We start from the raw sequence: 24,941 nt of genomic DNA, 5'->3' as shown, positions 1-24,941 counted from the left end.
CAGTAAGGTTGGAAGGGACCTCTGCAGATCACGTAGTCCAACCTCCCAAAGATTTCCTGSTGCTGRTTCCACTGGGACTTGAATCCAGGACCTTCAGTGTGTAAAGCAGATGTGATGATAACCACTACACTACCCCTCTRCCCCARTAACAGTGTTAAAACGGTTACTAACATACCTCATCCCTGAAGACTAGTTTCCCCAAATGTCYTCAAATTTTTGTATACTTGAAGTGCTTGTCACTACCTTTTTAAAAAGTTGACTATTTATACAGAATTTTCTCCAAGCCTCAGCATCTGAACTGCTCACTGCTCACAAACTTTCCCTGGACTTACTCAGCTACCAGCCCCCACATGAGCTCTACTCAACTTTTCYACAAGACAAAGCTTGCTTGCAGAGTGTCTAAGGTCACATAGTCTGTCCTGTGAGGCTTCGAGACTGCTTAAGAAGGCATAAGCACACTGACCTCTGCATTTTCATCACAGTCACAGTGGTTAGTCTGGCCACAGTTTAGGTTAAAACTGTCCACAATATGCTGCATAAGAGCTAAATTCAGGCTGTCTGATGTGGACACTCTTGGCCCAGTCAGTACCTGATCCACCTAGTCTGCAGACCTGTTCTCCCCTGCTCCAGCCAGCGCTAGAGCATGGCCCAAGTCTACCCACAAGGACACATCAGAGGCAGGAGAGYCAGCTTGTGGGGGAATTGCATCTGGAGAGTGGCCCCATGCTTGACTGATCATACAGGTCTCTCTGTCTGAGGTATCTTCTGCAAATCGGGCAGTGCCAAATCTTCATAATGTTCTAGCACAACTTGCCCTCTATGCCTGCAATAATGACAGCAGGGCAAGGTCATCTTCTTCAGTTCTAATTTGTAACAACAATGTAAGCATTTTTTCAAGGCATGATTMTCCTTCCCAGCACTCTGATGGTGGAAAAGGGCTCAAAAGGGTGTATGAATGAACCCCAATGTAAATAAGCACCAAGCCAGCACTGTCAAGAATGACAAAAACTCCACAAATTTTAGAAATGGGGCAACAATTTCAGCAGTATCAGCCTTTAAAGAAAGGGAGAGGGCRCTCATGTGAAATATACACATCTGCATATATGATCTTTTTAGGAAAAAGAATTAACTATCACCAATATGGCAACTGCATTGTTATGTCCCTGGAAGCATGGGGACGAGCAAGAAAATACTTTTTGTTTAATGTAATATCCCTCCTGAGACAAGAATAATGAATACAGAGTTATGCCAAAGGTTACCTCCTTGTTACAAGAGCAAAAGGATATTTGGAAGTAGAGGTTATCATGCTAACTCAGATGAGCAAAGGCCCTAAACTTCTAAGGCATGCAAGGATGGCTCACACTGTAGTTGTGATCAACAACAACCTGCCTCACAAAATGGTGGGTATTCTCCAGTGATCCATGTTCAGATTCTCCTGTCTATGGTAGTGACACTGCAATAGCCTTCACATGAGAAATGGGAATGAAATAATATATTTCAGCATGCCTCCTTCATTATCTTTCTCAGTTATGCTCTCCTAGGGTTTATAGTTAGTTGAAAATATTAAGAAAATATAACATCACTTATGTGTGTGAGTACGGTAGRGGTTGTTGACTTAGCCTATCAGTGGAACACAGTTTTCTTTTTCAAACAAAAAATCAAAGTTGTGTGTAGGACAGAAATCAGTAGGAAGTATATGTGATGCAGGTTTGCTAGAAACAAAAACCCATAGGGCACGCATAAAAACGTTTCAGTCAAGGCATAYACACGACAATATAAATATATGTTAAGACATGGCGTGAGGCTGAAAAACAGACACAAATAGTTAAGAAGGTCTGCAAAAAATCAAAAGACAGGCTTTACAATTCAGTAAGAATTCTTCTGCTCTTCCTGCCTACAATAATGACTGACTTAATATTCTAATCTAATCAATAAGAATTTAATGTTGTAAAAGYGACAACATAAAACAAGGTATGTTTCAGAGATTTCACTGAACATTAAACATGTTTTATGCAGTTTGCCTTATTTAAAAYGGTGAATAATAAAATCAGCATCAAACTTAAGCCAACTGATACTGAACACATAGGGTAGCATATAAACTCCAGTCTGGATTTAAATAGGTAGAGATCAGGTATCAAAGATCTTTACTCTGTAACATGGGGTCAAAATTATTCCTCTAAATGTATGAGTACAAATTTTAAGGATAAATTATTCTTCCTTAAAAACATAAATCTTCTAAACTCCTGGGAGAGCAGACAAGCTTAATTTCTTCTCCAATTACACTAGTGTAAGTCAGTCACTGAAATGGAATTATTCTTGACTTATCCCAATGTAAGAGAGAGGAGACTCAAACTCCATGTATTTTAAAGATTAATTTGAGGGATTTTGTATTTTTTTCAATGCATAATTTCTCTCACTAACTACATTTGTAAGTAATCTCTGGCATGAGCTTTTCCTTCCACACTTGATGCTAATGAAGGATCCGATTAAAGGTTTATCTGTTGCAGGATATGACAGGAATCTGCTAGGCACTATCCTGCTCTYTCTTGCATGAACGTGATCTGTGCTCAGCTATTGTGCTGACTGTTGTCTATAATTTTCATTTTCATTTACACATTCTCAATTCACACATATTCTCATATGTGAAAAACCTAAACAAAATGATATTTTGAAGCAAATCACAAATACATAAAAGGTCTTGATTAACTCAGTCCCCAGATTTCCTAAAGGAGGAAGCAAAGCCTAACTTTCCACTCAGTTAAGCTGGTTTTATGCTACTGTAATTACTTTTATGTCACCGACAACATTGATGTGCATTCAGCATAGTGAAGTGGTGAATCTGTCCCAGAGACAGAGTATACACTGAATATCCAACTCTTATTTTGGTGTCCTGGTGTTTATTAAAAATGATGCAATTTATAGGTCACAAAAACAATAAACAATGATCACTGGATATTTGTGTCCCACTCTTTGCCTGCTTCCTCAGTTTGTGTTACTGAACACAGACAGACGTGAGATTTTTGTTTACATGCAGCTTTGGTCTGGCATACATGGTTTCATGTTTTCATTCATTCACTGGCAGTTGTGGGAAGAGCCTTGTGCGTGCCCAGAAGCACTTCAAATTACAGGCCAAAAGATGAAAACAACCAAAACCTCAGGTTAACTTGTTTATGTTTATCCCTTTGGAGGAGAAGAACTACAGACTGAGGGTGTAGGCTATTTCTCTGCTTTACTTAATCTAAGATTCTCCTTGTGCCTTGGAACACCAGAATAAATATGGAAATTAGAACAGACGTCACCCTGACCTTCRTGTATCTGAAGCAAGTGCTGTGGTAGTCGTACTTATTTGATCTGCTCTGCTTGGCCATCATTCATGTTTTAAATAGGGCATCATGGATGGGTCTGACTATATRTTAAGCTTAGTTATTTTACTAAATAGAAGCCACAGCCTTCAGGAGGAAGTGAGTACAAAGAAGTTAAGTACATTACCATGTGCTAGATTTTTCCACATTGATATCTACATCTCTCCCCATGACAAAGTCGTATGTGATTAGATTTGCCACAGGCCTAGGCACACTCACTATTAGGAAGAGAAATGGGAACCAGGGGTTGTATTCTGAATCACAAAGGACTGTCAAAATATGCTTTACAGGAGTCGTGTATGGTGTTAACRTGAGGTGGAAAACAAAGGAATAGGTGCCTAAGGCTGCAATTCCACCAACACAGGAGGAAATGGAGGTCCCCATTGCAGACTGAACAACCAGTGCCTGCCTGATGCTCCCCCACATCCTGCTGCAGCAGAGGGAAGGTTTGGGATGTCCTACAGCAGTAGCAGGTTCTACTACCCAGTCCTCCCTTCTTCCTCCAGAAGCTGCTCTGTTCCTGCTGCACATCTCATTTGCGAKCGGCCTCTGCAAAGGAAGAACTTGCTAAGGTGGGAGCCTGGATTACACGAAACTCCCCAATCTCCTGCCTTCTCTGTGCATCTCACAGTGCTACTTCTTGACTGGTTTTGTAACCATTGCATTTAGCAACATTAGGGCACTCATGTCCCAAAGAAATTGTAATTTTCAGGTCTATTCTATTAAACTAAACCATGAAACAGACTTTTTTTTTCCCCTGAAGTCCACAAGCCAAAAAAACACTTAGCTTTTGCCAGCAGAAAAGCACACAAGCCTGGCAACTGAAATAGACCTCACTGGACCTGCACAAGAAGACACTTAAGCCTGCTTCACAAAGACTTAGCATGAGTCTCTGCCTTGCCTCCAGCAGTTGCAGATTTTCTTTGTCACATTTAAGTTATCTGGGGAGTTGTTTGTTTAATCTTCAAGGTAGGTTTGTCTGAACTGGCACTTCACGCCCATGAAATGCTGTTGGAAAGCCAAAGGGAAAAAACCTAAACCTTTGTCAGATACTGTGATCTACCTTTCTACAGTATGTGACATGTATGGTGCCAGAAGGGAAATACGAGCCAGGAGCATGCCAGGATTATGAGAAAAAAACAAGGAAGTSGTTTTGGTTAAACACTTGACATGTGTGACTTCTACAAAGACTGAAAAGGAAAACCTTGAGCTTGTCTTTAAATGTAGGGATCAGAGAAGGATTTCTGCTAAATCTCAGCATATTCTCTGATTCTTTAATACTTCCTGTTATCCCCAGTATGYGCTCTGCATTGATTTCAGACAGTAAGGAACCTGCTCATCTGTCTGCTCTGTATCAGTTTTCCTTAAGAATCTCCTCTCACACGGACATGATTAGCAATTTAACAAGCTATATGTCTTTTTAGTTCCCATTTGATGTGTTTTTGCTCCATCACTTCATTACATTTACATATTTCCTCTCCCTGCTGAGGGTAGGCTGAACGAAGTCAGAAGTTTAGCCACTTCTATTCATGAGAAGGAAGGAGGAGACAGGTTCACCCAATTCTTTCTGCTAAGTTTACAGACACCAAGACTGTGATATTCCACTACACAGGGGGCTGCAGCATTTGGATTAAAGCTTTGGGAAGATCTAGCTCTAGACGGTWTTTTTCTTTGAGCACTTCAAATAGTCATAACAAACTTTCAGCAGAAATAACATGCTCACAATAAATATGAGAATCTTGGATTCTCTTTCATAGGCAAAAGGACTGGAAAGTTGCCTGAAAGGAGAAGCAGTCCCCAACATGAGCATCTCGTCTTGGTACCCCTAGGCATACACAGAGTATGAACAATCTGCCTGCTAAAAAATATAACAGCTCCAAGAGCTATTACAGCTGGTAAGAGTTATGGTTCCTACAAGGCTGTTCCTCCATAGGGAGGTCTGGCACTGAGCCACAAGCGTGCTGAGCATTCCCAGGGTAGGCTTGGGGCCTGCGCATTTAGATAGGATTACTGCAAAGCAATGTTTCTGCCYGCAAAACATCTTGCCCGGTAATAGTAGCACTACTGAGAAAACATAGAAAATCCATTCATGCCCAGTTTTTAGTATTTTTTTAAAAAATTAGAACAATTATCGTATACTTAAAAACATGGTGAGTTCCTTAAGCACATTCACACTTGAACAACAGAAGAGCAAGAAGGGCTTTKAAAAGCATTTTAAAGTATTTTACAAACATGTAGTTAAAACTCAGTTCCTCTTAAGACTATTAATCCTGGTTCTAGACATTGCCTTGTAAGTTATCTTTGAAAACAAGCCTATCCATGCTTCATTCAAGCTACCAGGCCTCATGTTATGTTCTGACAAYTTGTGCAACTTGTGTAATTTTGCACAAAGTTCCATTTCACTTGTTCTCAAAGCAGAAGCATTAGTTTCAGCTGGTTTTAGAAATGCTACATCAGCTAAAGGGGTAAGCATTTCCAGCCAGGAACACTATAATGTTTTGGTGTAACACCATAGTTTCTACACATGCATTCAGCAATGCAAGGTGTGTAACAGTCAGTGGAGTGTGACATAACCTGAACAGAGGCAGTCTCAAGGGAGCCGTGATGTTAAAGCCTGTGCTTGGTAAACTAAGCCACACRAACATGATTTACTGAGGGGATGAAACTCCAAGCCCAATGGCGAAGCTAGAGGAACTTCATCGGTTAACTCCATACAGAAATGACATTCTGTCATTTAACATACATTAAAATGAAGGTCTTTGGGTTGCATTCTCAGTGGCACTTTAAACAGTGCTTACAGGTTTGCTGTTTGCATAGACATCAAATCCAGACTTGGCGATGCGTTTGGAGAGAATTCCCAAGGTAAAACCGGACCTATTTATTGTGAACATCTGCTCATGCCTGCTGAGGTCCAGCCAACCCCACTGTTCATATTTGCATTAGAGCTTAGATACTGATTTATGTCCTTTTGCCCCTATGTTTTTGTTACACATTCTTATACCATGCTAACAGTGAATTCCAAGAGCGCTTAAAGGTCTTGCTGGGGAACTGAGTTAGTTAATTGTGTAAAGTTTACTGTGCAAATGGAGATTACTTATTATGTATTTATTTATGTGCAGGGCTTTTATGTCCAAAACTTTGCTGACAATAAGGCTCTTACTTAACAGAGGAAACAAAAGCAGTTCTGAGTACTCTTCTCAGAGTAGAAATATTACACAGCAGGCTTCTCTGGACATAGTCTTCACATAATCACAGATATGCATTCCTCAGTAAACCTTGAGTCTTTGCTGGCGTGACAGCATATGGTACTATAAATAATCCCGTTCTAAGTGCCCTGGATCTCTGGATTGCTTCCTGCAATTTAAATACCTAAGCACTGAAAAGGGATATCACTACCCTGCCATAGGTAGAAGTTACACTTCTGCTCTCACAAGACTATAAAAATCCAAACAGGTTGAAGCAAAGCAAAGTCCATAAAAACCTCATTTGTTTAATTTGTGCTATGCACAGATGAGCAAATATCTATCTTGAAGGATTTAATTTTTGTCTAGTTTAAAGGCACTGAAAGTCCATTTTTTTTCCAGGTCTGGTCTAACCATTGTACAATGTATCAAATAATTTTGCTCTTTATTTTTGCTGATGAAAAGGGTTCTGGGTCAGGAATGAAAAGTGAAGGCCARGAGAAAGAAGCTTTTGCAGAGAGAATATAGATCAAATACAGGGAGCAAARCCACTCCATACTCTTCATTACTTTTCCATTACCCTTCATTTTACCAACCAATCTATCAGTTCATCAACTTTGTAACAGAGTAGACTAATGAGCAGTTAATAGATGCTCAATGGGCCAATATAATCCCCAGGCCAAATCCCAAGTGAGAGTGCTCAGAAACTTCAAAACCGTGAAAAAAAATCCTACCTGGTCTGTATAATATGCTGCTTACTTATCTGTGTTAACTTCAGCACAAACCAGAGGATAGCAAGAACTAGCCCCTGAAGTCTTCACCCAGAGGAAGCAGGACAGAACTGAGAACCTAGTCCACTGCTGGTGACTCTTGGGATACCCTGAAATCACCACAGCTTGCTCAGCACAACTACTTCTTCCAGCAGCAGTGAGTAAGAGTCTCATGTCAAAAGGAGAAAACAGACCACYTTCTGCTGGGATTTCAGAGAGGCAGGTGTTCACTAAAATGTAAGATGGAGGTTTAAAATTCAACAACACTGCACACTAAGCTCCACAGCATATGTTTCTGCAATGACAAAAATATCCCTGGTTGTCCAAGATCCCTTTCCACCGTGTTCACCTACTAGACAACTGACACTTTTGCATGCAATTAATTCTTAGCACTTGTAGGTAGAAGTGTTAAAATAAAACTGACTCTCTGATCAAACTATTGGAACAACTGCTTTTTAAGAGAACAGGAAGTCATACGAGGAATCCATGAGGACTCAGACTCCATATCCTCAGATTTTCTYCTCCTCATTCACGGAAAGATTGCATATTTGTTCTCTGTCAAAATGTTAACAGAACCTGGCACAGTTCTGGATTGTTTTACTATTCCCATGGGATATATTCCCTTTCTGCTGTCTCCTCCGCCACTCACTCCCAGCAGTGACTGGTGCACATGATTAAGACAAAAAAAAAAAACAAAAAAGAAATAGACCCCCTACTTCTGTCTCCTTTCTTTGCAGATCAGAATAGTTCCAGTTGCTGAATCACAGATGGGGAATGTAGCAAGTAAAAGCTATTATAAACAGGAAAGTGAAGCCCTTTCTGCCAGACCCTCTATAAACTGTCACTACTGCATTAAGTGCCAAATTTGGCCTCTTTTCTACATCTTTTATTTTTATCATTTAAATATACTTTTCAACAACAGTGATTACAGTTCTATTAAATAACATTTCTGAGCAGTAAAGATAGTGCATGACTGTGCAGATGGAGAACATATGCTACTATTTCCATGTTTATTTACTTAGCAGCCTAGGGTGAGAGTCAGACAATTTTTGGTTAACTTAGGAGGCCTGAAGCACATGTAGTGGTTCAGGCCAACAATCAGAAAATAAAAAACGGTGGTTTTGCCAATATTTTTTTTCACRTATTGTGAAACTGGAGCAGCTATTCCTGTTTGGAGCTCAATATATCCCTGTAATCTTGATCTTACACTTTCTACTTAATTCCTGGAATCGTTACTGATACCCATGATTTACTGTGAATAATACCATAACTGCCATTCTCCATTCTTCAGGCAAAAWTCTTATGGAATCTGACAGAACCCCCTGAATTCTTTTAAAATGATCTAAAYGATGTAAATCAAAATAAAATCTCGTTTATGGAAAGAAAGAGAGCTGACAGAACAACTTGATCAGTACRGTCAGAATTAACTGCTGCTTGCTCAGAAAACATTTCTGAGATGTGACTCTTYCTCATTTCCTTTCCCCCATTCTCCCTTGTCTCTCTAGCTTCTTTTTAGGACAGATAGGAAGTCCTTCCTCAAGAAGGACGTTGACTCTTGCTGCACTGCCCACCGGAAGCAAAAAGRGTCACCTCAGATTTAAAGTGAAGAAACCTGCTTTAAGCACGCCGTCCCGTTCCCTGCCAACAGCGCTCTTTAAGGCCTTCAGACTGTGTTTCAGGACCAAAACCAAAGACACAGCCTCAGTCCTTGGTCTAACAACACACCTCTCCGTGGAGAGGTGCCATGAAAACGCTGAACAACACCTTCACGTCCCCCCACTAGGCACCTCGAACCGAGTCCTGCCCCCTGCCCTCTACAACGCAGGAGTTCCTACCTACAACAGGAATCCCTGGCTGGGGCCTTAATGTGTTTGTAAAAGACGCCTTCTCGCTGCCAGTGTTGACCAAACATGCTAAAATAGCAACCTGTGACATCCAGAGGCCTTACTTAAGTTCAGTTTTTTAAGCAAGAATGAAATAACCTGCTGCTGCTGCCAAAAAGGGATCAGGGAAACAGCAGAGTAAGATTTTTTTCAAGAATTGTCTCATGCTCAGTCTCTCTGTCCACGAAATTAAGACAATGTTCTTCACTCTACTTCTCCATGTAGGCTGCTTCTCAGCCTCAAGGATATTTTTTCTGCCTTGAAGAAGTAGAAACTTTGTTTCTAAATAACAGGGGAGCTCTTTGTATATTTCTGGATATAAAAGGTGTGTCAGACTTTTGGCTCTACCTTTCTGTCTAAATGTATGGGCATACATTTTTTGAGCTCTTCTGCCACAAACCAACCAGGCATTTATACCTGCAGAGATGGAAACTAAAAAGGTGAGAACATTCTTAACTGTGGCCTGAAGAAAAACGCCTGTAAACAGCAATAAGATTGAGTCATTGCTTAATAAATCTACTAGGACTTCCAATTATTCAGCCATTGAATTTTAGCTGGAAAGTCTATTTCTAGACTTCATTTGATTCCAATTRGTTGGTCTTACAGAATAACCGGTGCTGCCCCAAAATATCCTGCTATTTTTCCTGAATTAGAACCAAACATCTCTGCACTAATTTTTTGCACTTTTGCAGACTGCGAACCAGTGAGGGATGCAAGTGTCAAACAATTCTCTGACCTAGGAATGTACGGGGCATGCATTTTCTATTTCAACATAGGAGGCCTCCCTAAAATGACCCCAAAAGCAAGGACAATAAATCAGTCTATAGTATCACTAAAGGTGAATTTTAAGATCTGACAGACAACTTTGCAAAGTGTCTGACAGACAYATTCACATACCTTTAACTCATTAACTTTAAAAATTGCCTGTGCTTCAGCCTCAGGGGCAAAAAAACTGCAGACAAGTAACAACTGTAATCCATCCCCTGCATCTTGCGGGACAGAGTGTCAAAGAGAAGATGGGAAGGAAGAAGACAACAAGGGGCTTCACACATCCTTTCAGAATGCCTTCTTGCCTCTGATCTAGTGGAGAAGGTCTAGACACCTGCTGAAGAATTGCTGATGAAGAGATACCAGGAGACTGAAGACAGCAGTAAATCCCAGGAGCTGTCAGAACAGGCTTTATTTCTTGGTTGCACTGATGTCCTCACAAGTTCTGCTCTGAGAAGACAGCAGAGCTTAGCACTGCTTCTGTGCAAATCCTTCTTGCGCCTAGGCTAGGATAGCTGCTATGGTGGACAGGCACTGAAAAAGAGTGGCATCGACATCTACTGAAAAAGGTAGAGATGAACGTAAATAGCTTCAGCTGCTGTTATGTTAAAGAGACACTGGCAGAAGATGCTTCAGGGTCTGAACCTGGTACAGTAGCTCTTGGTCAAATTTCCAGTTACACTGGAAGAGGATTTTTTGCAGCACTTCATATTCCTGCAGGCAAAACACTCTTCCATATCTATTGTCTTGACCTCTAAGGTATTTCTGTGCCACAGAGGTCAAGAAGATGCAAAACTTTCAAACTACTTAGCAGCTGCTTTAAAGGTACTACGGGAATTCTGGTCCTACGTAGGCTTCACAGGGCAAAAATTAGCATGAAGAGAGGGACAGGAAGAGAAMATACAGTAAGAGGCCAGCTACGTATTCCTCCCAAGCTACAGTGGTTTTATACAGAGATAAAACTCAAAATATAAATACACGCCTTTAAGTTAATGAGACTCAGTAGGGTGTCCTAATCCTGTGTACATGTCGATGTTCCTGTGTCCCAGTAGAACACTGATGTTTCCTGTATCTCTCTCTTTGTAATTTTTCATGCCACCTGTGTATGTTTCCAGATCATGTTTTTTTTTGAGTGACTATAACTAGAACATCGTAAGCACTCTGCTGTCACAAAGCTAAAAAATCTGGAGCTGGAGGAAAGCCTGACAATAGCAATAAAAATGCTATACTTTGGGCCACCCTATGAAGTCCTAATCAACACATATACTGAAATGAGTAACAATGAGCTCTGGAAAAAAACGTGCAGAATTAACAGCCAGAATGCAAGAAAGTTGTTGTAGTTTATCTTCTATCATTCTTCTTCGAGAAACAAACTATATGCTACACAGAGATGGAAATGCACGGGTGTTAACTGTGGCATTTAGAAGGGAACACCCTTTGTCTGAACTTTATAGGTCTTAGACACATTCATTTCTTAGCTATCCTCAGAAGGTTTCTTCTGTTCTCATGGAAAAAAACAGCAGATTTGCCTCATGGCCAGGAGAAGGAGCCAGACCTTAAGCTGTTACAATAGAGTACAGCTCTGCATAAAATCAATGCAGCTGCATACACCTACACAGACGGACAATTCCTCCATAGTTTACACTAATGAAAGACTCCAGCTTGGTGCACAATGGCATTGGTTTTTGTTTCGAACCTGCCAGGTTCAAACTGTAACTAGACTATATCATTAACTATGAATAGGCTTTATATTATACACATTTCTGCAAAACTAATCTTCCTCACCTTTTTTTCCCTGCTACTAAAAGATCATTCACTACATTTTTATGGAGCAAAATACCAAAGGAAAACACTTCATGCTTAATAAATTTCAGGCTTGGGRAAAAATAATGTTCAAACAACCTACAGATGTGAGCCCTACTTAAACATCTGCACTGGAACTCTAAGTTGCTAGTCTGGCTTTGTTTTGCACGGTAACAAATTAAACCCAAGGGTTTCAGCCTGAGGAGGTTCCCATTTCTGTGGAGAGTCCTGATTTCTGTTTTCACCAAAACACCAACAAAACCAGCAAAAACCAATTTCCTGTTTGATGAAACTGGTCTGTGCTGCTGCTCTCTCCTTTCCAAGAAACACTGCCCCACTCCATGCAGTCAGCACCATCTCTAGGTGAGAAGGCTGGACCATTTGCAGTAGATTTTTAGGGTGATAGCAGAAAAGAAGGCTGCTCACAAGACAGCAGCCTGAACTGCACCCATCCATTCTAGTGGTAGAGAGTATCTGGCAGGTAGAATAATCTTATCATAAAATGCCTACAATTGMTTCTTTTTAATTCTTTTCACAGCTGAGTGTGCTTTTGCCCCCTTTCACAATGGTAGGATTCAGGTTCTTTCTCCAGCCCACTCTTCTTGTTGCCTACTGTCCTTGTTGGAGAGATATCAAGTTTGTAGTGTTTCTGGATTCCTGCAGCTGAATAAAAGGAGAAGGTGCAGCACAAGAAGAAGAAAAAAACATAGATGTGAAAAGAKCCGAACAACGTGCCAGATATCTTTCTGCAAAGAGCATGGAGAAGTCAGTTGGCCAGGCCTGAACAGAAGAAGCAACAGAAATGCCATCACACCCTTTCTCCCCCATCCTCTTTCCTCTTCGATGTTGGCAGTAGCAAATGGAGAGAAGGTAGTGGAAGGAACATCTGCATTGTCTTCTGGGAAAACTTCACTTGAAAGATTTCATTTGGGTCAAAATTTGTGAACTCATCTGTGGGTCATGACCTGATGCGCTCTGTGCAGCTTTGCTTTCACGTTTTCGTTTTCCTCTCAGCTGCAACTGTGCAGTTCCAGAGCAATTATCACATGGTCATCTCTAAACACYTGCAAAATGACGTGAACTGTATTCTGTACACAATACCTGCTTCATATTGCAAGAGAAGCAGATAATATCATTTAAAGTGTCAAGAGGAAGAGTAGTCCTTTTTACAGAGATCTTTTTTTGCAATACTCGCTGGTCTAGGTAGAGCGACAAGCATTTAATAATAATAAAAAATATTCCTACTCTCCATGTTCTTTCAGAAACCGATTCTGAAGTGTTAAGACTGAAATTCTTTTGACTAAGTGGCACAACGTACAATCTATCAAGTTCCAAAACAGTGACTGCCTGATTTTGTCATTTTAGGAATGCTATGCTACTGCCTGGTTAAATTAATCACTTTTGATAAGTCTCTGAGAGCAACCTAACAATGCCAGGAACCCCAGTACCCTTTTCAGAACCTCATAAACATAAGCATAGAGGCTTAACCTTGAGTTAAGTATAACTCACATGAAGTCCTGGGAATGACATAAGTACTTAAAGTTGATGCTCTGGAGCCCTGGAGAGTCTCTAGGGACAAAACAGTTAATTAAAACAAGCTATTTTTTTTAAGTCTTTTAAATTCTCACTTCAGTAATTAAAACTGTTTGCTTCATACTGTCATCTTAGTTTTTTCTTGGATGCACTTGAACCGCTTTCAAGAATTCTTGTTTTTTCTTCACCTCAGATAAAATCTACTTAAGGGCTCATGGAATGCTAAAATGTCTGCTTTTAGTTTGTGAGACTGGCATAAGTTCAGGGATATATATATACATGTGTGTGTGTGTATATGTGTGCGTGTATATGTGTGTGTGTGTATATATATATATATATATAAAAATACGTGTACGTGTGCATATATATACATACACATATACCCACACTTCTATATATATACATGTATATACATATATACATATGAAAACACTCTAAACTATATATTTTTGAAAAAGTATTTAATGCAAGATGACACCRTGTTAATTCATAAAACCAACAGAAGAATGTTGCAGTAAAGACCTTTTAATTAAAAGATTCAATGCATAGACAATTTCCCCAATTACGTGGCTGTCATGATTAAAGTCTCAGCCCTGAAAATGATTCTCGAGTCTATGTGACCAAGGCTTATCAAAGAGCTGTCCTACAACAGTTTGAGCTTAAAATGTATAAGATTTCTGTGACTACTGGGCATATGACGAATTCTTCAGGCAGCTAAGGAAGACACAGGCTAAACAGAGTTCAGAAAGTACACTTAGCCTATGCTTATGCAACCAAAAAAGGTTGTTTTCAGACAAAAGTAATTCCAGTAGTGTAAAATCACACTGTAAATAAGATGGTTTTCTTTTTATTCGTCTAGAGACTCAAGAAAAAGCCCAGGCAKAACAGCTAAGGTTTTCCAGTCTGATCTGACTGAAGACCAAAACCATCCCTGCTGTATTTACACTGKGAGCCCTCATTATGATGGCCAATGCTAACGAATATATACAGTGGCCAAGTCAGTTCAGCGTGGAAAGCTGGAGTCTATTTCTATGTAGTGCCTATTTCTATTCAGAGCATGGCTTCTACTCCTCTTAATGTGCCCTCCAAATAGCACATTTTTCTTCTCTAACTGCACATGTGAACTTTGGCCAGTGGCTTTATTTCCATGACATTGTCAGGTGAGTAGGACAAATCATTTCCCAGATAACGAAGAAAGGGTAACGATGATACCATTTCCTAATTTTCTGTCACATGTTTTTCAGAAATGTCTCARTGCTTAACATGGAAGAATCTGTTTTGGGATAAAATCTTCATGTTCTTTTCTAAAGCCTCTGATGACATCTACTTGGAAAAGACAAGGTGTTTCTTAATGCTGCACAAAGACTTAAAATCTGTACCTCTATTCCTCAAGTCACTACACACCAAAATTGAATTTGGGTTCTCACCTTCACTTCACCACTTCATTTTAAAAGAAAATTTAGGGTTTTGTTATTCCACTACAGTTCAGTATTAAATGTAAAAGAAACAAGCTATATGGCATAGAATTAGAAATATCCTGTATTCGGAAACATAATTATCCACAGTAGCTATCATGTTGCTTAAATTGATACATAAGCTCTGCAGAACAGAGAAAAATTGTCACTCTGATACATGGACTTGATTCAAAACAAATTAACGTTACTGAAAATACTCTCAGTCATTCAGTAAACTTTTCAGGACTATGGACACAGTTAAGAAACACCAGCAGCAATACAGGTCATTTGCTTAGCTGGAAAATACAGTTCAAAATAGATCAACAAAGCTCCCTTCCTACAGTTGTGCAAGCAAAGGAGTTGGTTAAATGTTAAAGCTTCCACATTTTCACAATGGGATGGCAAGTTCACTGTCTGGCCTTAAGGATTGTCAAAGAGTTTTTCTGAAGGACTGGACCTGGCTTAAAATCCCATTTTGAAGATGATGGGGCTCACGTATCTTAAAACAAAGCAAAACATAAGAAGAATCCTCCAGCAAAACAACAGAAACCCCTCAAGAAAAATCTGTGTCATTTGCCACATCTCTGTTTAGATCATTAACGCAATAAAACAGAATCCCAACCTCATCAGAGCTTTCCTTCCTCCCCACAAATACAAAACATTCATGAAACTTGTTCTTAACAATGTTTTTCTTGCTACTGTCTCCTTTCAAAGATCACACCTGAAGAAACCATATCATAGAGGTTTTATTTCACCACAAGGAAYACTTTTCAGTAATTGACAAAATCTGTCCCTATTTCATACACACTGTACTCTAGAAGTCTTTTCTGTTTCACTCTGTGAATACAAGGATAYAAGGCTACAAAGAGTAAACTCAGCAAAAGAAGCTTCCATTGCCAAAAATGTCCCATATTCATAAAGACTGTACAGGTGGGAAACAAATTAGGCTTGGTGTCAGAAAGCATTTACAAAGCAAGTAGAGCTGCGGTAGTACCACACAAGTTACCATTTATCTCTGTCATAGTCACTCCTACCAACAAAAAAATTATTGAAATGAAAAGTTTACTGTCATTTATATTTGAATACTGGTTTTAAAATTACCCAACCAAAGGAACRTATTTTTAGTGCGTGCTTCATTTCAAAAAATCTTTCTCAGCCTTTGCTTTGCTTCCTATGGGGACAAATGGAAGACTGTACCTGAACTTGTCAGAGCAAAGCAGGAAATGTTGGGCTTTAGGGTCAAAATGAGGGGGCAAATGTTTCTTTGTCAAAACGATACACCATGATTTTTTGAGAAAGCAAGTCTTAATGTAAAAAATCTGGAAGAACATGATTCCATGTGCTTCCAGACATGTTTTTTTTTCCAAATAAAATAGTTATAAGTGCCACTTCCTTCAATTTTTATGCAAACAAAAATTATCTAAGTTTTCAAATTCTCTTATGAAGTGTTAAAGATTTTGTGAAGAAAATTAACTCAGTGACCCTCCATATCCTTGTTTATATCACTCGTCATTATCTATATCTACCTCCTTCATCAACTTATCTTTCAGTACCCTCACTAGAAAAACACATCAATTTCTTCTATACTTATCCATCCCAATGTTATGATATCCTTACCAGAAAAACACATCCATTTACATTTCTTCTGTGTTTACCCATGATGATGTTGTGTGCAAACTAGTATCCATAAAAAGTGAAACATGATTTATAAGAAAAAAACAAAGAATGACAGCACAGAACATTCTTGCTGATAACAATCAAGATTGATTCAGTGTTGCTTAGTCATGGAKGGGTATTTCGCATTCTTCCTTTTGTTTGAGATCCCTGCATTCTTGTTTTCTCTTCTCCTTTCATGAYAGCTAGTCATGTTAACACAGCACATTCACACTAGAAACTCATTGCATTATCACAAAACACCACTAAAAAGCATCTATAACAGCAGAAGGCTCCACTTGGGAGAGTTTTAAAATGGGTAAATTTCAAATAAAGCAGTAATATATACGAAGTATCAGAGATATTTAGCTTTCTTAGGATAGGCCATTGGAGTCACCATTGGAATTAAAATTTTTCCTATAAGATCAACTAAAGATCTGGTAGTAATATACTAAACATAAAACTCTTATTTAACAAAAACGAAATCACCAACAAGTGAAGCAGCAAATACGAACTTTTTTTTTTTTTTTTTTTTTTTTTTTACAAAGCTTTACAGCTTACGAACATCAGGTTTTGCTTTGCATTCACTGCTGGAACAATCCTGAAAATCTCATGGCAAAACAAGCTCATTTGGAAATTGGGTCCAAAGTTTGAGAAGTTAAAAAATACACAGTCCATATGTCCCCCACTGGACCTGTACTTCCTCAAAGTTTTTAGTCTTTTAAGTGAATGTGGTCTAAGTTAAAATCTGTACATAGAGTCATAGTTTCATGTGATTACAGATTTTACTGGAAAAGCTCTCTACAAAAAAATCGATGTGTTATTTTGCAGGCAAAACTATTGGACTCAAGGCTRTGCAGATGACAGTTGATATGCTTCATCCCTGTAAAAAATGCAAAGCCTAAGCACTCTCCTGAAGCAGTATGTATGAGTATACATATGGTCAAATTCTGCACCTCTATAATTACATACAAGCAGTGGACCAAAGATAAATCAAAAAAGAGTAACAGCATAAGCTATAAATGTGTTATTTACTTGTTCTGCTCTGCTGATTACACACTAGCTTTATGCATATCTCATGCTGCAGAAAATGGGGTCCACACTGTACGTAAARGAGAACACTTGGTTGCAAGATTTCATGCTTCCCCAAAATGCRGGGCTCTGCTTAGGAGGTAACTGATGAGATAAATGTGATGGACACCATGTTTGCAGATGACTTTAACGGCCCACCTTACTATTGATGGAGCAGAAGTCACTGTCTTAGATCACAGAAATCACAAATTTGTTTTTGCTTCCTCTGTATTTTTGTTTGGTTGTCTAACATAAGCAATCAAGGAAAAGAAGGTGAAAAGAAGCGAAGCTTTGTTAAAAAGAAGTACTTATGTGCTCCACAAGAAGATAATTGCGCTCTCTACAACACTCAGACTGGTTGTGATACTACCTCTACACTTCTTCCTCTTCCTCCCTGTACATCACACTGCTTCATAGCTTGCCTCCCCACTGCTGCCTTTGTCACAATCTTCAGGGAAGTCTGTATCTGCAGGAGGTTCCTTGTGTGGTCCACTATTCTTTTGTTYGGTTTGTTTTTTGAAGTAAAGAACAGTCAGTCTGTTCTTCTTCCCATGGCACATCACCAACATTACAAAAAACAGGAGGGGGACATTGAGAGCCAGTTTCTGCTTTCCAACACAAAGCATGTGGCTCCTATTTTATTTTATAGAAGATTTCTAGAGCATGTTTTCAGGTAATTASGAAAGGCAAGTATTGTTATGATTTTTACATAGTTATTTGGGTGCCTCACATTCAAAACCATAAACAGCAGTGAACTGGTATAATGCATAACTATACAGGTATACAGAAAATAACCATTACAAAAAGAACAGATTTGTTATGGAAAGGGAACAATCTCCTATCTCGATGAAAATGCTTAAAAAAACAAGCTTTATTGCATTAAATAAACATGGTATATGAAAGCTTAACCATTTAAAAGCTAAAAGTAGCCAATTTAATCACAGTAAAATATAAGTCTTGTCAATGTAAACTTGCCGGAAGTGCTGCACATTATGCAGTGAAGAAAAGTTATGAAACATTCTGCAAATTCCTCAGGCTCTACAAATCCACAGCTATGCTCAGCTGAGAAATACTTAAAAAAAAAAAGAAGGAAAAGGCTGGAATCTTTCTCAGAATACAAGATTTCAAAATATGTTGTTTTTCCTTTAAAGAATACATGTTGCCTTTTGTTTTTGTCTGTCTTAAGGGGGCCCACAGCAGTTGAGCAGAGCAGATGTATTTACAAGAACAGGCTTGCACTATTCAGGTCAAATTCTCCCCCAAATACATGTATGAATCTTTCAATATCTTCCCATACATAGCAGATGGCTGCAATTGTCAGTTCGTTTCCACTGTATCTAATATGAAACACTTTTAAAGACTATTTTAACAGACACCTGCTTGTGATATTAAAACAAAACTCTCCTCTGCAGTTGCCAAATACACATTTTAAGAAGTCAAGGAATTTTATTATTCTTAGTGGCACTCAAAGGTAAGCTCATTCCATAGGAAGCTTCTCTTGTGTAGCAAGGGTAACGTTAACTCTACAATGAGAGTTCAAATACTTTCAGAAATAGTTTAAAACAGTATTTAATCATATAGGCTACTGCTTGAGACAATGCTGAGCAAAATAAGCTGTGTTTATTTTGTTTGATAAGCTACTGGGAAGCCTACATTGAAGTAGAGAGAACAGACTAGAATTCTAAAACAAAAATTAAGATGAAGGTTCTATTTTGTTTAGAATGAATTGGAATTACATCTGAAAACAAGAAAATAGAATAGCATATMTTTGTTTAAAGTTAAGTGAGCACACAAGCAAGCTGCACCCATTGATATAAAATRAGAATCTGATTGAATGTGGCAGTGCTGACATTGACTCTGCTGTATCCCTGTAACCATTCTGCACTCAAAACCCAACAAATTCCTTTATACTTACCTGCTTCCCTTTTAATATAGATCAAAGGAAAGATGCTCCACAGGTAAAAGCTGAGTTATAAGACAACAGTCAACAAGGATTACAAGGCAATTGATCATCTTCCCAACACAATTACTGTGGTACCTCAGTACTTTTTTGTACTGCTGTCAGAGAACACTTCTCCCTCATTTTACGTTCAGGTATAATCTAGATTCCTCACTGTACCCTTTTATTCCTCTCAGAGCAGACATACAGACATCACAGCCTCTGTTAAACCTTTTCCTGAAGGCATTCTTCAGTTTTTATTCACAAACCTACCTGTGTTGAGTAGAGTTACTAATAGTTACATTAAGAGACCTCTAAATACAGTGAAAACCAYACTTGAGAAAGCAATGTGGCCCTTGTAAATGGCTATACAATCCTTATATATGCACACATCCACAACAGTTGACGAACACTTCCAGTGGAAACTGATGAGAACTGTGATTATGTACATAGAAAATAAGTGAGAAYGTATGGACAGATAAGATCACAAGAACACTATGTTTTGTTTCTTGTGGAGAGATGTTGGATTAAAACCCTTCCTTTCATCTAGCTCATAAACCAAATGTAACAGAGTTCAGATATGTTCTGATAATTGTGAAATTTTGTCCCATAAATGGGGCTGAACAAAACTTGTGTATCTTTTACACGCATTCCCTTCACTTATTATAGTCACTGCAATAGGTGAACAAGTATTTATTTAGATTACCTGGACTGCTCTATAACTTTCAACTGAATTCATAACTGTATGTAAAAAGAATTTTCATATTTAAAATTGCTATTTACCCACCAATTTAAATTTTTTATTAAGCAAAGGCATCTGGTGTCTCTCAGAGCTGAAAACCAGTGGCTCAACTTTCCTTTTCACTTCCCTAAGGAAATTCTTTCTATTTATGAATAAAATCACTTCACTTACAAAATGACTTTGAAGGGAACCCAGAAAGCCATAATATCTGCCTCCATGTTTTTATTCTGGCGCACGATAAAGAACTGTTCCTGTAGTCATTTTGGCTATAGGCTTCAAATAAGTACTCCTAGAAGCCAAATGTGATGACAAGTTTCTAGTTAGTGACCCAAACGCATTCTTAGTAATTGTAAGTCAACATGGGATAATTAAAGAATGCTTAGTTGACTGCAACTTTCACCAAGGATTTATGTACCAAAGTCTGAGTTCTGAGTCCTCAGCTAATGAGAGTTTTTCCAGAGCCCCAAATGCATTCTGATCCAGGTTTATAGCCCTAAAGCCAAATACAGTTGATCTCCCCCAACTAGATTAGCYGTATACTCAGGGCACAAAGAGAAACCCAGTCATGGAGACATGAGACTCACCCGTGCATTCATGCTGYAGTCCTTTCCCATAGTACCCTTTTTCACAGATGCACTCAAACTGGCCAGTGTGAGTGCCACATTTACAGCTTGCCATGATGTCGCAGCAGTTTTCATTTGCCTCACAGAGGTATGAACAATGGGATATATCTTCTTGGATGTAACTGCCAGAGGGCAGGTCTGAAATATATCAGTTTAATAACAAAAAATCCAAGCAATAATCCCCCCACAGCTTCACAACACTTCATTAGTGAAACGCTTCTTAAAAACCTATGTTTAATTCCTGAGCAATAGTGAAGGCAGTAAGTAGAAATTTGCTTCACACAAAGTACAGAAAAACTTGGCATTCTTATTCTAGAAAAAAGTTTCTGGAACCCACAGCACAAAGATCTCCAAAGTCTTTCATTTGTTTTCACTCGAGTCAAGCACTAACTATTGCAAGAAATGCAGGAATTCAGYCTCATTCCCTACAGGAGCTCCTGAGACAGCTTCTCCTGACTTAGGTGGGTGCTGTCTCTGCCTCTGTGTCATTCATGGGACTTCCAATCAGTTTGGTTATGTTCCTCAAAAAAAACCCCACTCCTTTTCTTCTGTGTGCTCCCACAAAATGATTACACCTTACCTGGAACAAACAGAAGGCAGTAAAACCCACTACTTATGTAACAGTAGCAGACTGTTTAAAATTAAATAAAGCAAATAATATTAAGAGCTAGTCTGATGCTTGTACTAAGTTTCATTCAAGCAGCAGTGGCTTACAAATGAAGCCACTAGCCATAAGACCATGTGTTCTCACATCTCTAGCTATGTTTCTCACTTGCTAGTGTAAACCTCTTCTGCATTCAGGGAGAATTGTTTTTAGAATAAAGTAGGTAAAAATGATAAAAGTCTAATCCAAACTCTCTATTCTTTCCATGCTCTTTCAAGTATTACTGAATGTATAAGGCCAAAAAGAAATCATATTTATCTTTTATCTTTGTACACAGACACCTGAAAATCTTCTGAATAGGCTAGCTCTTGTTCCTAAATCAAAGGGCACTGAGGCCTGAGATCTGTACTAGGTGTCTCTTTGTCTTTTGGAGAACCAAAGATTTGGTCACCAGTATCACATATTCATACAAAAGTTATACTGGGCCAAGAGCTCAATCTGTTCCTTCTCAGGCAAAATGAAGAGTTGAGCAAATATKTGTGTGCATACACCAAGGAGGAGAATTTAGCTCACATTTTGATGATCGTGAGTTAGTCACAAACTGTTTATTTTTTCACCTGAAGAATGAACACCTCATCTGGKAAGTGAGACGAAAAATAAAAATATAAGGAATCACTATTACATGAAATGTAATACAAAGACAATATTGGAGATCTTTCTACTCAGACCTGTGCTCTCCCTGGGACTTCTGAGATTACCACATCAATACCTTCATGAAGAGCTCTGCGTGCCAGAGCTTCAAACTCAGTAAAACTGTGAAGAAGGTAACAGTGATCTTCTTTTGGATGGGATGCCATGTCATTCAGTTCTCGGATGTTCCCCTGCCATATTCCAAAGGTGAAGATCTCCACTCCAAATTCACGTAAGGATGCTGCAATGGGTCTTGGGTCTCCCCCATTGGAATATCCATCGGTAATAAGAAATATCACCTTTGTGGCATTCCCTCGGGCATGCTGCAATATTTGCTGGAAGAGAAAATGAGATGACACATCTCAGGCAAAGGGTTAGCAGTGGCTGATCCGAACACTACTTTCACCCATTAGGCAGTTCCTTCTATTTGGATTATACAGCTTGACTAAGTTTTTGCAAGACCACCCATTATTAACAAAGATAAACCATCTGCAAAGAGACACTGCGGTTACATAAGGCCAAATGCTGACTCACACTTTAGATGCCACAGTCTGTCCAATGACAGCTGAAAAGAGACATTTTCACACTGATCACCCCTGTGACAGCAAAGATCTCGATCAGCGCTTTAGCAACTCTATTTAGATTGCAATTTGAATGGCTAGCATAAATATTGAAAATCCATTGTAGGATTTGTTTTTTGGGACAAAACTTCAGATGCTGCCAACTGTCTTAATGTCAAAAGAGTGATGTGGGTGCATGTCAGCTGACAGTCTGGTCCATTTTGCCTTACTGCTCACCAGATGAATGTCATTCGGCTCCAAACTGGTTTGACTATTYGGGATTAGATGAGCAGCTCACCAAATCCCACCACACCAATAGGCTGAAGATGCACATGGCGACATGCCCACTCTCATTATCATGGCTTTCAGTATCTGCTCCATGAACAAATTCCAGAGATTTTGTAAGGGGTAACTTAAGAAAAATAATTTATTAGGAATTATCCTCAAAAGTTTTCCCAAATCTATTGGAAAAATTGCAGGGACCGGCAAATCAGCAAAAATAATCAGTCCAACACACTTGAAAACAGTTCTCACAAACCTATAATACCAACTTTTTACATGAGGAAGCTCATGTAAGTGATTAAAATTTCCACAGTGATTATCTGGCCACAGGCCAGGGAATTTGCCATTTCCACATTTTCCTTTCCACCTTCCATCTGCCTTTTCTTTCTCTAACAAGTAAAATTTCCAGAAATTCTGGAAAACAAAACAGTGATTGTATCATTCACTTCCTGTAAGACAAAGGGAGATCTAACCCACAGTGAGTGCACAAGCAATTTGATAACATATGTAAACGGACAGAGAATACATCTGAAAGCAGATACATACACATTCATTGGTATAAGGGAGAAAGCAGGAGATGGAAAAGATGCTGTCTGGAAGAGGAGCCTTGAAAACCATGCAGCTCATGCACCTGATGTACAACACACAAAAAAACCCAACAACAACAACAACAACAAAAAACAGCTACGCTTGCTGAGGCTTTAAAAGCCTCTCTCTGTGGAGGGGAAGTTGAACAGGTTTTAGAACAGATGGCAACATGTGACTGGTTAGAAACAAATTCTTATTGAGACTATATCCACTGCCAAGTTAAAAATTTACAAACCGAAAGCAGAGAATTTGGATACATCTGCTGTTCAAAAAGGTTCCAAAGAGTCACCATGAATGGGCTGACTTGCTTCCCTAAATGTTATCTTGAGCAGGCAACCTCCTGCAGTCAAGTGCTTTATCTTTACTAACTGCATAACTGCACTTGGAAATTGAGGTCTAGATAAAATAGCGATCTTCAAAACTGTAATTTTCCATATGGAAAATGAAACTTCCAAAGTGATAATTACCACCAGAATTTTCCATGGCACTCTGTAGCATTCAATGATTGCATGTCAAGTCAAAGCTAAAAAATGGCTATAAAGTTTAACAAGGCAGCCAATTAAAGAAAGAGAAACGAACGTGACTACATTTTTCTTTATTCTGTGCAAACAGCTTACCTACAACAGATTCCTCTTAAAAAAATCAAAATCCCTCATCCTTTGCACACTTAAGTTTTACTCCGATTTCTCTGCTAGGTCATTAGCAGTAAATGTAGCTTGGAAAGAGGGCAAACATCACTTCAAAGCATGTAATTTTAATGAGGCACACTTACTGTAAAATCTACCATTTTTCATTAAAAAAATGACAGTCCAGATTATTAATTAATTCAATTTCAGCATCACTCCACCTTTTTCCTACCAGCTGAGACTATAGCTGTATGGGTAAAGAGGGAGAGAATCTGTGAGATTTGCCAATGACTTCACTGGAATCAGCATTTTACCCTGTCTTCATAGCCACAGTATTTGTAGAGAAAGCAAGCGGGACACATGGGCATAGCAATAAAGAGAGCTTCTAAAGTAATATTACAGTAACCGGGAGAGGTCACTCACTCCAGCCACTTTATCAAGGATATCATTTTTGACAATGGCACATTTATATGTTTAATCTGTTCTTAGAGACCTTTAATGCTGGAGACTTCACAGGGGCAGCCTATTCCACTCTCTTTACATTAGTAAGCAGTTTTACTTGTCCACAGTCTCCCTGCTGCAGTCATTTTTTTTGTCCTATTCCCAATGGAAAGAGGGAAGAGATTCTTCTCTTCCACTCTACAACCACCTTTTACAGAAGTGGACACTACTCTGTCATCTCATCTTAGTGAGACATCTTGTCTCCTTTTAGATCAAAACACAATTTCCACAATTTCCATTTCTTCCTCTTAATCCCCTCTGCCCCTTTCCCTTCCCTTCCCTTCCCTTCCCTTCCCTTCCCTTCCCT

The 24,941-nt window shown here is 39.0% G+C and overlaps 1 protein-coding gene across 1 annotated transcript in view; it reads right to left on the bottom strand.

Annotated features, from left to right (window-relative positions):
* The window catches only part of SVEP1 (sushi, von Willebrand factor type A, EGF and pentraxin domain containing 1), a 110,158-nt gene extending 87,187 nt beyond the window's left edge, over nucleotides 1-22,971 (bottom strand). Inside the window, exons 1-3 of the mRNA XM_085307889.1 lie at nucleotides 22,936-22,971; nucleotides 22,157-22,412; nucleotides 20,745-20,921 (exon numbers count right to left, since the gene is read on the bottom strand). Of these exons, the coding sequence (XP_085164015.1) occupies nucleotides 20,745-20,921; nucleotides 22,157-22,412; nucleotides 22,936-22,971 (469 nt within the window). The remainder of the gene's footprint in view (nucleotides 1-20,744; nucleotides 20,922-22,156; nucleotides 22,413-22,935) is intronic.
* Between the last annotated feature and the right edge of the window lie 1,970 nt (nucleotides 22,972-24,941).

This window comes from Rhea americana, unplaced genomic scaffold (genome assembly GCF_003343005.1).
Source record: "Rhea americana isolate MKP2758 unplaced genomic scaffold, rheAme1 scaffold_267, whole genome shotgun sequence".
NCBI classification, from domain to species: Eukaryota; Metazoa; Chordata; class Aves; order Rheiformes; family Rheidae; genus Rhea; species Rhea americana.
This window is presented reverse-complemented; position numbering and strand designations above follow the sequence as displayed.